Source organism: Garra rufa, chromosome 10, assembly GCF_049309525.1.
Source record: "Garra rufa chromosome 10, GarRuf1.0, whole genome shotgun sequence".
Lineage (NCBI taxonomy): Eukaryota > Metazoa > Chordata > Actinopteri > Cypriniformes > Cyprinidae > Garra > Garra rufa.
Genome location: NC_133370.1, coordinates 19,967,208 through 19,983,700, shown reverse-complemented (window position 1 = coordinate 19,983,700; position 16,493 = coordinate 19,967,208). Strand labels below are relative to the sequence as shown.

The 16,493-nt window shown below is 41.3% G+C and overlaps 1 protein-coding gene across 1 annotated transcript in view; it reads right to left on the bottom strand.

Moving 5' to 3' along the window:
* Positions 1-16,493, bottom strand: part of brinp2 (bone morphogenetic protein/retinoic acid inducible neural-specific 2) — a 143,024-nt gene that overhangs the window by 52,450 nt on the left and 74,081 nt on the right. The window contains exon 5 of the mRNA XM_073849581.1: positions 537-642. Coding sequence (XP_073705682.1) covers positions 537-642 — 106 coding nt within the window. The remainder of the gene's footprint in view (positions 1-536; positions 643-16,493) is intronic.

Below are 16,493 nucleotides of genomic sequence, written 5' to 3'. Positions count from 1 at the left end.
GTCTGGTTCTCTTGAGAGCACCTGGATATTTAGAAGCACGAAGTGTGACCCATTAATATAACTTTTAAAAATAAAATGATTAATAATAGTAATAACAGTATTATTACACTTAATTATTTTTTTTGTTTAATAAAATGCTAAACAAAATAATAAATAAGGTTTGATAATACCTGCCTAAAAAATATATTTGTATTTACATTATTTATAAACATGATTCTTTTGAATTATTTTTTTATGACTGATATTAATTTAAATTAAATAGGTTCATGTTATTCTTTATTTGTTTTTGGCTTTATTTAATTAAATTAAATTGTATTATATTTTATTTTATTTTTCAGTTTATTCTGAATTAGGATCCATGAGCATTATTAATTAATTTACTGGTTCTGTGTGTGTATGTCTGTACACAGCTTCAGTTACTATATCTGCCCATCCTTTAAAAAACAGCAACAAAAATCCTTCTCACTGTACATCACCAGTGCAGTTGATACAAGTAAGAACAAACATAGGTGCAATCAGCACATCAGCTGTCATACCTTTCAGGTGGATTTTATTTTCTGGGCTGTGCACTAAGACAGAGCTGACGGAATCCAGGCTGTCGTAGTTACTGCATCCAAGAGGCCCCGTTCTGGTCTCCGTTACCTAGGAAACAAGGAGATATTTTAATGCCTTATTATCGTTGAAATCATGCACCTGTTTGTTCCTCTTCAGAAGCGGTAGAGTGCTGAGCATATGCCGTTGTCTAAAACAAACCAGCAAGCCTGTGCAATAAGCCAGAGTCAATATCTAAATGTCACCAAAGCCCATTTCAGCATGTCAGAGCTCTCCAAAAATGCTCACTTTGCAGAGCGCCATAGAAATAGTAAATTGACTCCAGTGTTAGGTCCCAATGCATTATTAATTTCAAATCTAGAGAGCGGTGAGCCGTGCACAGTGGCGTAGTTTGGTTAACAGAGCCTAGTGTTAAATATAAGGGGACTTTTATGATTCTAAAATAATGTGTGTCTGACCTGGCATTTCAGCTGGGACTTGGAAAACTGGAGTGGTGTTCCAGGACTTTTTTTTTTCTTATTGAGTGGTTGTATTTGTAAAACTAAATAGATGGTCCTAATGGGGATCCTTTCCATTAGTGTGTTCTGACAAATCAATAATCAATTCATTAACGAGATGAAGCACTTGTAAATTGGTGAAAAAATGCATTAAGCATTAGGTAGCATCAACAATTAACAAATCAATGACTACCAAAAAAGAATCATTCAAAAAATACAGTGAATACAGTGTGTGTGTGTTTTCCGTAAATATTTGAATATTTTACACACCAGGGTCAGAAATTAACGAAGGCCTGTGGCAAAAATGCCACCAAAATGAAAAAAATGCATATAAATTCAAGACAAAGGCGCAAAAAAAAAACCCTCCACAATCAAACAACGTACGGCTGTCGCAATGAAATGTGAAAATTAGTTTTGTGCAGCGTTGAGCCTTATTACAAATGGAACGTGTTTCTGTTGAATTTAGGAATGCATTGGCCAATCAAAGTGCTTAGATTAGTCAGCACTAAAAACGCGCCAATCGGAGGCATGTAGATTAGTCAGCGCTGGAAACGCCGGAGCTGTTGATGAGCGCGCGCGCATGCTGGCGAATTCCCTCATCATAAACAACACAGTGCAGGTACGATATAAATAAAACATTTTTATAACGGGAGTTTTGCATAACTTTTGCTAGACTTGAGTAATGACATGTTTGTCTATGAAGCCAGAATGTGACGCGCACAAAATGAAACTAAAACGGTTTATATTGTTCTATATCGATATTAATAATCATTGTTAAATAAAGAGAGTTTTTTTAACATGTATAATTTAGTTACAATTTTAAACAGTCTATTGTTTTTGACAGCCGTTTAAAATACTGATTAAAGTAATTGAGTAATTTTAAGTATTTGACATTAAAGACAACATATGGTTTTTATATTAAAAAGGTTATTTCAAAAAACTCACAAATGGAAAAAAACTCAAATGCAAATATTGCTCCTTAATGGAAAAGTTAACACACAAAACATACCATATATATACTGTATATACCTGCATCTCATTCTTTCTCTCATCTATTAATCATTTCTGTTCATTTTTCCTTGGTGTTTGATTTAGCAAATGAGTTTGACTAGGGTAATTTAATCTCACTAATCACTTCAACACTGTCTTCAATGTGTTTGTTTCAATCAATTCGTTGAAAAGAGGCTGTTCAAAAGAACCACTCGTTCACGAACCCCTGACAGCTTACAAAAGCAGTGAATGTTGCAAAATGTCACAACAACATATTCATGATTTCAAATTATGTGCAAAAAGTGTTTGCTGTTACCTTGTTAAATGACAATTTGCTGCTCTTCACAAATTTCAACAAAGCTTTGTGAATTGCGCTCGATACAAAGCATGAAACATTGATGCTAATGAAAACCTGATAATAACAGGATATTATATCAGAACCTAAGCTATTTAATATCTTTATTATTTTTTATGTGCTCTATGTGACCCTGAACCACAAAACCAGTCATAAGTAGCACATGTATGTTTGGAGCAATAGCCAACAACACATTGTCAAAATTATCAATTCGATAAATTAAATTTTCTTAATATTTAGTTTTTTTGCACCCTCAGATTCCAGATTTTCAAGTAGTTGCATCTCGGCTAAATATTGTCTTACCCTAACAAACCATACATCAATAGAAAATGCATTTATTCAGCTTTCGGATGATGTATAAATCCACTAGAGACTAGATGTCTTTTGGTCAGGGAAAGCAAGAATAGCTTCGGATGGTAATGCATTGGTAGTGCATTCATTTTTTTATAAGTAGCCTAGTTTTTTTCTAATTCTGCAGAATTAATTCTGTTTCCAAGGTATATTGGCTATGAATTCAGTAACTGTGTTCTGAAGACGTTCTTATAGCTGATAACTACAAAAATGCTGTTAAAAATAAAAGCATGTACTGTATTTCCTACATTCTCAAAATGCTGTCAGTATTTAAAGCCAATAAAATGCTACCTGAAATATCTTGCAAATATTTCACCAGCACAGATAGCTTTTTTCTATCAAATTTTGCCCCACCGCTTTTGGAATGTGTGTTTTGACAGCAGTTGTCATAAAATGTGTGATTTTACACATGATTGTCTGGTCTTTGTCTCAAAATGAAATATGCTGTATAATCCAACACTAATCCAACAGAAAAATGCAAAGGATTTGGGACCATGTCCTCATAACGTTATAATCATTAAATTGGATAGCCTATTTCATTTCTCTGTTTCTCTCAAATGAGTAACTTCTTTTTATCTTGGGTGTTTTTTCTCTGTTGGATTTTAAGTATTGTTCAGTCGATGTTATGATGAAGAATTACTTCCTCGTTGCTGTATATATATGCAACGTTGATAAAGTAACTCAGCACTGTCATTGATTAATGTTGCACATGTTATCACATTAACTTTCTTTATTTCACTATTCATTATCACGTAAATTAATATCTTATATATAAAAATTCTTTAGGTACATTTGAAACATGGAGATTACATGAAGTCTGTATGATAATGACAGTTTTAGAGAGAGAGCATCAGCATTTATCATAATATGAGCACATGCATGCACACTTTATCATTAATTTATGAACTACTGTCTCTTTTCTGAAGTGTCGCACACATGCCCTCCTCCGCACCCCGTCCCACTGCAGCATCTCATTAGATCACTTGTCATTTATGATTGCTTACTGCAGCTCAATTGCTCTGATCCCAACAGGACTCCAGGCTGTTTACCTCACGCATAAAACCAGACACTAATCCGTATAACAGTCTTCACAAAACCGGCATTCTTCTTGAGGAAATCATTCCAATGATTTTTTAAAGAAAGATCAGCTAATGTTGTTGCAGTGATAGCCTTACTGAGTCTACAGTAACATATACGTAGAGAGAGATCTATATATATAGGCTGTAACTGATGTAAAAATTGTATCAAATGAACCACAATTTTGAAGGAACTCTCTTTTTATTTTTCATATATATGTGTACACACAATGCTGTACTATAAAGTATGTAGGTTACACTGTATGAATGAATAAACAAGTACAGCTAGCAATTCCACACTAAGCCTAACCAAATCTCTTGTTTACCTGTCACCCTGCTGTTTTTCCTCCCCAGTTGTGTGTATGTTTTATCAGCGGCACTTAATATTGACATCCATTTAAGGAATGGTATCATACCTGACAAAATAACCGGATAACACTGAAATCCCACATTTTCCACCCTGCCTCCTCAGAGAGTGTCATGTTTTGTTGTTGATCTTATATTTACCGGAGCTGTGTTTCCACAGCTTCCTCTGCATGCTTTTCTTAAGGGCATAACAAAGGAAATGAATGCCTGCGGTACAGTACTCTCCTCTCCATTTCTGTAACATCTCACATCATCCACGGGCCCCTGAAAACTCCCACAGACCACAGAGTGTAGCCCATTCTTTGTCAATTGAGACGCTAGAGGAATGCATATCAAGTTGACTCATTTGTCAAAAATGCCTCTGCCTCCGCTGTGGAAGGCACAGTTGGCTAAAGACTGCAGATGCGCTCTGAAAGCAGTTTAGGAGTTCATGACATGTGACAGGATTTTAAGTGCAGATTCTGAGCTTCATTGAATTTGACAGCTGATGTTGATTATACGGCACTGTCAGGTCGCTTGACCAGTGCCAGCTATCCAGAGGCGGCTCTTGACAGAAATGGTTCAGGGTTTTGAGCTCCCACCCTTAAATACTGGTGCTCATTTACATTCTGCACTCAGACAGGGAAAAAATGATATAGGATTCACTCATACAAAGTATTGTGGCGGTCAGTGCCATGTTAGTTACGATTGAAGTCAAAAGTTTACATACACCTTGCAGAATCTGAAAAATGTTAATTACAAAATGCAAAATGCATGTTATTTTTTATTTAGTACTGACCTGAATAAGATATTTCACACAAAAGATGTTTCCATGTAGTCCACAAGAGAAAATAATAGATTAATTTATAAAAATGACCCTGTTCAAAAGTTTACACACTTGATTTTAAATACTGTGTTGATCCACAGCAGTTTTTTTTTTTTTTTTTTTGGTGGTAGTTGTTTATGTGCCCCTTGTATGTCCTGAACAGTTAAACTGCCCGGTGTTCTTCAGAAAGCATTTTTGTGTATTTGAACCCTTTCCAACAATCACACTATAATTTTGAGATCCATCTTTTCACACTGAAGACAACTGAGGGACTGTTGTTATGCAACTATTCCAGAAGGTTCAAATTCTCACTGATGCTCCAGATGAAAATAACGATGCACTCATTTGAAGATCAGGGTAAATTTAACATATTTTGTCTTCTGGGGAACATATAAGTATCTTTTGTAGCTTCTGAAGAGCAATACTAAATTAAAAAACGAAAAGACTTTCTGTAATAGTCCCTCAGTTGTCCTCAGTGTGAAAGGATGGATCTCAAAATTTCAGTTTAACTGTTCAGGGCAAGCAAGGGACTCATGAACTAGCTCTTCACAGAGGACCCGAGACCCGAGGACCCGAGACCCGACCCGGGACCCGTGCGGGTTCGGGTCTATATTTTAAATGGTTAGCCGGGTCCGGGTCGGGTCCAAATCTATTACTTCGGGTCCCGGGTATGTTTAACTTGTGTGTAATACCCGAGTCGATCGGAGAACATCGCACCATGTAACAGCCAGAGTACAGCAGAGCATTACCAGTTGACGCCACACGGTGGCGCCCCCTTTTTATTTTGTCACTGCGTAACACCTTTAGTAATGTGGACGCTGGTGCAAGCTACAGACCACGAACGTTCCGTCCAGTTATTATTTTACCAAAAAGTAACAGTTATATGCCGTGAGACCTGGCTTGTATGGTCTGCTTCTGTGAATAAACGAGCAATGTGAAAATCCCTTCACTTTGTCTCCTGCCTCACTATTTTATTTCCTTACCGAAATTGTACTAATAATAGCTTCGTGGCTTGGCTTCCCTCCATCTTCACGTTACAATTGGCGCCCGAACATAATTCACTGGACCTCGCCTGAACACGCGAAGAAGGACCGGACTGCTTTGTGCTTTTCTCCACCGTGGGAGTCCGCGTGAGTGTGTATTTCGCCGTCCTTTTCGAGGCAAGTGAGCCTTTCTGCTAAAGCAAAAACTACCGTGATTGCTGTCGTGAGTACAGGATCTCGCCTAGTGTTCGCAGCCGGTGTGTGGGTGTACTTCGCGTTGCCTCCCTGCCTGCCGAGTGCATTGGATTGTGTCTGCTGTTAAACACTCAGTGAATTAAAGAGGACTATTAAAGCTAAATAACTTTCCCTTGGATCAAGCGTGTTTAAAAGCTCTTTTTTTCTTAGGGCTGACTATTACGCCGTCAAGTGAACGGAAAAAAAAAATATATATTTTGATTGAGCTAAATGTATCTGAAGTTTTGAGTTGCCTGTATTGTGCCACTGTAGTAATACATTTTCTGTGACTTTCTTATATTCCCATACTCTGGTATTTAAGGCGTTTGAGGCACGTGTTGTTCATGTGCAGTGCTATATGTATTCTAGTAGAGTTTTTGTTATTTAGTCTTAGGTTGAGCAGTTATATTACTCTTGCTCCTTAAAAGTGTTAAAGCTGATTTCATAGTGGGTATTTGTCTTTAAAGTGCAGATAATGGCAACTCGCCCAAAAACACAAGCGGATGGTTCTGACTCTGACACAGACATGGACCTTATAAGTTTGACTGGTTGCACTGTCCCTCACCGCACCACTGCGGGCCTCGAAGACCAAGTTCAGGATCTGCAGACGGAGGTTGAAAGGCTACGTGAGTGTTTGAACGACTCGCTGGAACTACAGCGCGGCTTACTGAAACGGTGGGATGAAATCCACTTTGTTCGTCCCAGCTCTCAGCAGCCAAACCCAACCCCCATGGCCACTTCAACCCCATTCACACCTGCTGTAACCAAGTCGGGCCCCACACCAGATTATGGTGCTCAAAGTAGTCACTCAGGCTCTTTTCTGCAGCCCGCTTCACTTGAGCTGAGCAACACATCTAGAGTGATTGCTGCTGCATTACATCATGCAAAGCTCGAGCCCCTTGTGTTTGCTGGTGATGGTAAAGTGCCCCCTGAAGACTGGTTGCAGGCTGTCAACACCTACAGAGCTTCACTAAACTTGACAGACATGCAGATACTACACGAGCTGCCACGTTTCCTTGCAAAAGAACCAGGTAAATGGTTTAATGCCCTCAGTTCACATGTCACCACATGGACCAAATTCTGCCAGCTGTTTAAAACTGTTTTTCTACCATCTGACCTCCAAGAACGTGTCCTGAGAGGCATTCTTGACCGTGTCCAAGCACCACAGGAGCCCCTACCAACATTCGTAGCTCACATGCTCGGGGAGTTTAATAAATTAAGGAGCCCACCACCTGCACAAGAGCAGATTGAACTGATATGTAAACATTCTTTGGAAAAATATAGAGTTGCACTGTATGGAGCCCCTATCCCCTCAGTGATGGACCTGTTACTGCGTGCACATGAACTTCATGCGGTCCTGGGGCCAAGTGGACACCAGTCTCCCCCCCCACATGTGAGGAGAAACCAAAATACTGAGCCCCATTGCTATAAATGCTCTCGCCCTGGGTTCACATCGCGCACCTGCCCAACCTGCAACACTGCATCGCAGGTGCCACCATTTCCTAAGTCGCAGCCTGTAACAAATTACTCATCCCCAACACCTGTGTCCACAGATGTAGGTGTGCCACACGTCGAGGCAGACAGCTTGTCTTTTGACACACCACCTCCATCCAGACAGTCGGGAAACTTCAGAGGAGGGAGGACATTTCACAGGGGCAATCCTCCCTCCAGACGCTGACTGAGCCTCATCCACGTGCCTCAATCCTACAAGAACGACACGTCCTATGTCACGTTGTGGACACTGACTCAAAGGCTCCCTGGAATACACCGCTGAGAACTAAAGTGAACTTTAATGCGGTGCCTGTGGAAGCAACCTTGGACACGGGCGCTTCACTATCTGCGGTACGCGCAGATCTCATCTGTGTTAATGACTCTTATCCAAGGAAAACGCATCAGTGGACAGGTCCAACAGTGAGCCTTGCCAATAATGATTCATGTACCCCGGATGGTGTGACGTGGCTCTCTATTGGCTTCTTGGGGAAACGTTTCTACCAACGTTTTGCCATAATCCCTAACCTGTCATCCCCTTTCATCTTAGGCATGGATTTCATGATTCGAGCCTCCTTGACCATCCACGTCCCATCCAGAACCGTCCTAATGGATGACATCCCTTGCCCTGTGATGGACGAGGATGAGGACTGTATTGATGAATCATTCACTGCAGGGGGAGCCATCATGTCACTGGACGCCTTGCAAACCAGTCTCGTGTCCAAAGTCGCTGAGGCAAACCTGGAGGATGGACAAAAAGCAGCGATGCTCAATCTCCTCACCCAGTTTGACGACATGTTTGATGGTCATCTGGGGCACACTTCAATGGCGGAACACCAAATTGACACTGGGGACGCGAAGCCCATAAACCTCCCTCCTTATCGCGCCTCTCCAACAAAGAAAAGTATCATTGAGGAACAGGTTGAGCAGATGTTACAAGAAGGCATCATTGAGGCTTCCGCTGGCCCGTGGGCTGCACCTGTCGTTATTGTTAACAGGCCTGGCTCTGACCCAAGATTCTGTGTGGACTATAGAGGCGTCAACCAAGTCACACAAAAAGACTCATACCCCTTACCACGTATTGACGACTCGCTTGATTTTCTGGCGAGGGGACAGTTCATCACGACACTGGACTTAGCACGAGGATACTGGCAGGTGGCAGTTGCTGAAGAATCACGACCAAAGACAGCCTTTATCTCACACCGTGGTCTCTTTCAGTTTCGGGTACTTCCTTTTGGTCTCTGCAACGCCCCAGCTACGTTTCAGAGGCTAATGAACACAGTACTGGCTGGTCTCATTTACAAAACGTGCGCTGTGTATCTAGATGATATCGTCGTTGCTTCCCCCACCTTCGAGCAGCACCTAAAGGACCTTGAAGAGGTACTTGAAAGACTCAAAACTGCTGGTCTCTCATTGAAGCTAAAAAAATGTCAGTTCTGTCTGAGTGAACTCACATTCCTCGGCTACCGCATCACACCCTCTGGCATAAAACCTGATGAGGGAAAAATAGAAGCTGTGACAAAGTTCCAGGACCCATCCACCGTGAAGCATGTCAGACAGTTCCTCGGACTGACCGGATACTACCGGCGGTTTGTCCCGAACTATGCTCGCCATGCAGAGCCCCTCCATGCACTCACAAGGAAAGATGCTGTCTTCCGCTGGGATGACAAATGTCATGAATCCATGGAAAATTTGAAAAAGTTCATCACATCTGCACCCGTCCTAAGATTCCCCGACTTCTCAAGACCTTTTTTCATTCACACAGACGCTTGTGACCTTGGGCTCGGAGCTGCACTGATGCAAAAAGACTCAGAAGGTCGAGAGGTTGCTGTGGCTTATGCAAGTCGCTCTCTTCACAAAGCAGAAAAACCATACTCCACCCCAGAAAAAGAGTGTTTGGCTGTGATCTGGGCTCTTGAACATTTCAGACCTTACGTGGAAGGCCTCCATGTAACCATTTTCACCGACCACAACAGCCTCAGGTGGCTCATGTCCCGCCCAAACCCCTCGGGCCGGCTAGCTCGCTGGTCGCTGCGACTCCAAGACTTTGATTTCTCGATAGTGCACAAGCCCGGTGCTCGCAACACGGTGCCAGATGCGCTATCGCGCAACCCTCTGCCCCTGACTGACGACGCCCCCATGGACCTGTTGCCCGACTACGCTGTTATCGGCAGTTTGGACCTCCGAGCCCTACCCCCTGTGCTCTTGACTGATCGCTCGCATTTAAAACAGCTACAGAATGATGACCCGGACATTGGCCAGCTTCTCAGAAATTTAGAGGTGAATCCGCAAACTGACTCAGACATAAACAGCCCTCCACAGTTTGTTGTTCATGATAGTCTGCTTTTCTACTCTGACCCGAAGGCCAGATGTGGTTTACATCCTCTGAAAGAACTAAAGCTTTACGCTCCAGCATCAATCCGTGGCACCTTGCTGTCCTATTATCATGACCACCCCACTGCAGGTCATCTCGGGTATTCAAAGACATTAGCAAGGCTGCGGTTAAGATTTTTTTGGCCCAAGATGGCAGCAGATGTCAAGCGGTATGTCATGTCCTGCTCAGTGTGTCAGCTCACTAAACCAAGCCAGAGGAGACCGGCTGGCCTCATGGTTCCCATCTCTCCCCAAAAGCCATGGGAATACACGGGAGTGGATTTCGTCGGGCCGTTACCCCGGACAGCATCCGGTAACTCACATTTGCTGGTTTTCATTGACTATTTCTCTAAGTGGATTGAGGTGTGTGCAGTTAGGGAAGCAACAGCGCAGGTGGCGGCAGGAAAATTTGTCAGTGAGGTGTTTGCAAGGCATGGAGCCCCAACCTATCTGATCTCCGACAGAGGTTCACCCTTCGTCAGTGAGTTGTTTGAACATGTTATTTCCACATTGGGATCTGTGCACAGGCTCACCACTGCCTACCACCCGCAAACAAATGCGACTGAACGTGTTAACAGGACTCTCAAAACAGCCATACGTGCCTATGTTGGGGACAAACACACCACGTGGGATAAATACCTGTCACAGATCTGCTTTGCTCTGCGTACAGCCCCGCACGACAGCACAGGGCTCAGCCCCTCCATGATGCTTTACGGTCGGGAGCTGGACACCCCACTTGACCTCATAACAAACCCATCCATTGACGGTGTGGATGATCCTGGTGTGCCGTACCCAGAGACACTCAGGGCCTCTCTGCAGGAAGCTCATGACCACGCAAGAGCGGCTCTTGACCACAGTCACAAAAGACAAAAGCACTATTATGACTTGAGACGCCGTCAGGCCTCCTATGCTGTTGGTGACCTTGTTAGGGTTAAGACACATCCTAAATCTGACTCACAGTCCAACTTTACTGCTAAACTGGCACCCCTGTTCACAGGCCCACTACGTGTTAGTCGGAAACTGGGAGATGTCAACTACAGACTGACTAAGCTGGACACCGGTATGGATGCTGGGGTCTTTCATGTTGTTAACTTGCAACCTTTCCACACTTGGGACTCTGTTTCCCCCGGCAGGCGAACTGCGGCTGAAGAGCAAACTGAAACTTGGCCTCTGGATGACGATGAGCCCATCACCCAGATGGGCAACCAGACTGACCTCCCTGCTGCGGACATGTGGTTTGACTCGCATGGTGACTCTGACTCTGGCCCATTGCCAGTCATGGACTGTGACTCTGTGGACCGTTCGGCTGTGAACGTGACTGACTCAAAACCTTATAACACTGACCGTTACGACCTTAGACCAAGACGTTGCCCCAGAATCACGTCTGGTTGGTCGGCCAGCAGATGGACAAACTCTTACCATACAGACAGACTTGACCTGTAATAGTCCAGGGTTTGTTATGTCACGTATGTGTTAAGGATTGAAATTTAATGCACCTTTTGCTGTTCAGAGTTATGGTACTATTTTTTTACATACCTTGCGTTTACATTGTGTAACCTTCTTTTGGTGGTACAGGTTTTTCTAAAGTTCAAATTTCCTTGCAGAGTCTTTCTGAGGTCTTTGTCTCCTTAGGTTTGCTGTGTGGTTCAGGTTTTGATAGGCCACCATTACAAAAAAAAAAAGAAAAAAAAGAATGACGTTGCTAAAACCATAAAATTTGGATATTGCACTGTACTTATTCACCTGATATGTTTTCTAGTTATTTCTCTGTTTTATTGTATACTCTGTTCATTGATATGTGTATCAGTAGGCTAGTCATTATGTCTTTCTCTGTGTGTAACGGCTAACTTTTCATCAAGTTCATGTATAACGAGGTGTTAAGCATAGCTTGGCTGCTTCTTCATCTGTGTACGGCTGAGGACAGCCTTGTTATTACCGGGGGGGAATATGTAACAGCCAGAGTACAGCAGAGCATTACCAGTTGACGCCACACGGTGGCGCCCCCTTTTTATTTTGTCACTGCGTAACACCTTTAGTAATGTGGACGCTGGTGCAAGCTACAGACCACGAACGTTCCGTCCAGTTATTATTTTACCAAAAAGTAACAGTTATATGCCGTGAGACCTGGCTTGTATGGTCTGCTTCTGTGAATAAACGAGCAATGTGAAAATCCCTTCACTTTGTCTCCTGCCTCACTATTTTATTTCCTTACCGAAATTGTACTAATAATAGCTTCGTGGCTTGGCTTCCCTCCATCTTCACGTTACAACCAGCCACTGTCAGTCACCACTTTGCACGTGTTTTGTAACTTGCAACTTCTAAAATTATAATAATAAAAGTGTGAGAGGTAAATAAAAAAAAGAAGAATGAATAAATAAAAAAACACGCGTGTCGCGTGACCGCAGCCGCGAGAAGCAGAGCGCAGGAGGAGTTAACGTAAGCGGACGGTCAGTGATCATGGATTCCTTCATGAGTGATGTGAAAAAAAAAGCTCAGACAAATTGACTATAAAGAGCTAAAACCCAGCTTGCACATTTATTTATTTCACATCAGCAACAAAATATGAGATCGAAAATGAACAGTCACATTAATGTTGTCTGTGATGTTTACACTGCATTGAAATAATGCGCATGCATGAAATGTTTCTATGGCAACCAGAGCTGGCGACTTTTACTCTGCCATAGTACACATTGCATTCTTTTTTACGTTTATAAAAATATGGAAGAACCATCTTGTTATATTAAAATTTTTTGGTCAGGCTCGGCTCAGAGAGCACAGTAATGATAGAAAATATGGTGGAAAAAATACACTCTTTTCAGAATAAGCTATTTACGTTATCAAGCTGTCTCGTGCTATACGTGCGAATTCCTCCTTTAAGTTTCATAAAATGACCACTAGGTGTCGTAGGTGGAGCTCTAAACATTTAGAAGATACTGTTATTGAGGACACACGCAGTAAAGTTTACCGCATTCATTGTTCTGTGACTTTAAAAAAAAAATTAATTAATTAATAAATAAAACAATTGCGCCGAGTCTTTATTACAATCTGCAAACAGTATCGTTATTGTAGTTCAAAAGGGTAAACACAACGGTCGAATTTGACTTAGAGAAAAAAAGTATTGCATTAGTCATTCGTCACCGACCGTGACTAGCTGGAATAGTGGATTAAAAAGGGTCTTTCTGTCGGCAAGAGAGAAGAACAGCCTAACATGTAAATGCACTGGCAAGGAGGTTTGTATGCGACGCTACTAACAGTAGTTACGCCAAAAAGGTTTTTTTTTCCATTTGCAACTTATTTATAGTTAATAGCAGTTTGCTGTGCAATATGTGCAATATGTGCCGATCGGGTACAGTCGGGTCTGTCTCTTCCCGTCCGGGTTCGGGTCCAACTAGTACATTTAAGGTATTTCTCGGGTCTTCACGGGTTCGGGTCCCACTTTAAAATAAAATACGGGTCCGGGTCGGTTCCGTCCATCACATTTACGGGTCTATTCGGGTTCGGGTACGGATTTTAGGACCCGTGAAGACCTCTATCATGAACCACTATTACAAAAAAAAAAAAAAAAAAAAACAGCTGTGGATCATTCAGGTAACAACACTTTATTAAGAATCAAGTGTATGCAAACTTTTGAACAGGGTCATTTTTATAAATTCAACTATTATTTTCACTTGTGGACTATACGTAAACATCTTTTATATGAAATGTCTTATTCAGGTCAGTATTAAATAAAAAAATAACATGCATTTTGGATCCCTCTTATTTTAATAAAATAATGAACATTTAGCAGATTCTGTTAGGTGTATGTAAAAATTGTGACTTCAGCTGTATATCATTACTTGGACAACTGTACTGAATTATCGCTATATTTAGGTACCACAGTATGTACATGACACTCCAATGTACTCTTGTAAAAGCAATCTAACAAATGACATTAGGTATCATTATTGTAGTAAACTTGTTTGGCTGTCGTAGTAAACTGGCAATGCTGTATGGTTTAATTAATTAAAAAATAATTAACCAGCTCACAAGAGTCATTTGTTTAGGAACTCTAGTAAAGTGATCACATTGCATGTTTTTGATTCACTGTGAGTCATTTGTTTTGTTAACTGATTATGCTGTTTTTTTTTTTTTTAAAGAATTGGTTAAAGCCATTTGTTTGGTAATCATACAGTAAACTGGTTACATGTTTTTGATTCACTAAAAAAATCGAATTACAGGAGATTCAAATTCTCACTGATGCTTCAGAAGAAAAATGATGCATTAATGACCCGGGGGTGAAACCTTTTTGAATTTGAAGATCAGGGTAAATTCAATTTATTTTGTCTTCTGGGGAACATGTAAGTATCTTCTGTAGCTTTTTGAGGGCAGTACTAAATGAAAAAATAACTAAATAAATAAAAATAAATTTAGGTAAAATAAGAATATACACATCCTCATTCCCTGTTGAAAAAAACAGCATTTGCTGGTTAGGTAGATTTGATGCTGGTTTAAGATGGTCTTTTGCTGGTCCTTGACCAGCACATGGCCAGCTAAGGACCAGCATAAACCAGCAAAGGACCAGCATAAACCAGCTAAAGACCAGCTTAAACCAGCATCAAAACTGCCTAACCAGCAAATGCTGTTTTTTTCAACAGGGTTCCGTTCAAAAGTTTACACCCCTGGCTCTTAATGCATTATGTTTCCTTCTGAAGCATCAGTGAGCATTTGAACCTTCTGTAATAGTTGCATATGGGTCCCTCAGTTGTCCTCAGTGTGAAAAGATGGATCTCAAAGTCATACAGTCATTGTTGGAAAGGGTTCAAATACACAAAAATTCTGAAAAACCAAAGAATCTGTGGGACCTAAATGACTTTTCTGAAGAACACCAGGCAGTTTAACTGTTCAGGACAAACAAGGGACTCATGAACAACTAGCACTAAAAAACAAAAAGAAAAAAAAAAGAAGAAAAAAAAAAAGAAAAAAAAAGAATTGACTCAAAAGAAGGAAACACTGTCAGAGTATTTTAGTATTGGTACATAGATGAACACATGCTAGAAAGGTTAACAGAACTAAGTGTGATTGTTCTGGTATTTTAACAAAAATTTGCCACTTCTGCATGGTACATGTTCAAAAAATGTTAATACTTTTTATATGTCTTGCATTCTGTGTAATGATATAGTGTCTTCGATTTTCACTCAAGTACCCTTTGGACAAGTAAGATGTCCTTACATGTTTAAAGAAGTGTCACCTTTAATGACATGTACCTAGTCTTTTAACATGGTCTTTACAATTATATGCGTCTCTTGTAGTCGGCCGTAGTTTCGGTGCTAACTCTTGAGATCCGTGTCCTACACAGAGGTGACTGTTAATAGTATGTCATTATGACAAATGGTTATATTACAGAGAGGGGCGGGAGTCCTTCATGTCTAGCTGTAGAACTGCACTAAACGGTAAACTTTATGAAATGGTGATATTGAATCTCCAAAGCAGTGTAAATGTTACCGCTAAACCAACAGAACCTTGTCGATCCGTGAAGACCAGCTAATCTCCAGACTGTTTGTTCTTGCAAAATCTGATCACTGCTAAACCTGCCTTGGGATCTCAGGCTATTTTTGGTCTTAAGTGGTATCTGATTACACAAAGCCATAGTGACGTCCCCTAGATTCTGCTTCCTGGTGTGCTTTAGCTCTTCGTTTCTGAGCGGAGGGTGTAATTGATCATCCTTTATGGCATTATTGATGAGCCCGCTATAACCCACTTCTGCTGTGGTGCCCAATTCATCAGGCTGATTTGCACACGGGGTACAGGAAGAAAGCAGTCAAAGGTGGGCCCTATAGCCCCGTAACGTCTCATTAGCTCTCCCCCTGACAAACACACCTGGCAGGACAGACTGCTCCCTAAAGCGATGCTAGAGGGCTCTCTGAAAGCTCTTCAGAGGTGTGCACTAAACAATTTCACCGATATGATTTGATGAGGTCTGCCTGCCACAAAGTGCCCTTTATTGTTACCATGGACACTTTTCTCAAGCACAAGCAGGATATTTTATAATATGTTTACAAAATGGTACATCTATGCTAATTTGAAAAACGTGATGTGTTTTGCAATCCCGATCCGAAGAGCTTCACAAGTGCATATTTGCTGCATATAAATGCAGATGACTTTCTATGTCCGTGGTCATATTGAAATGAAATCGTACGTGTTCAATTGAACTTCTCCGCTGATGTTATGTAGGGAAAGCTCAGGCTAATGAAAAGCACATTGCAGCCCAAAGAGAAAGTCATTATCTTCCAACAGAGCTACCGTTTCTGTTCCTGTGTCATCTTGCTTTCATTTCACACACATTTTTTGAGGCTGAAACTCTTCGTCACAGAAATAAATGTGGTGTGTGGAAAGTTTGGCTTTGACAGAGCTTGAAAATGACATATTTCATCTTGACTAGCCAGC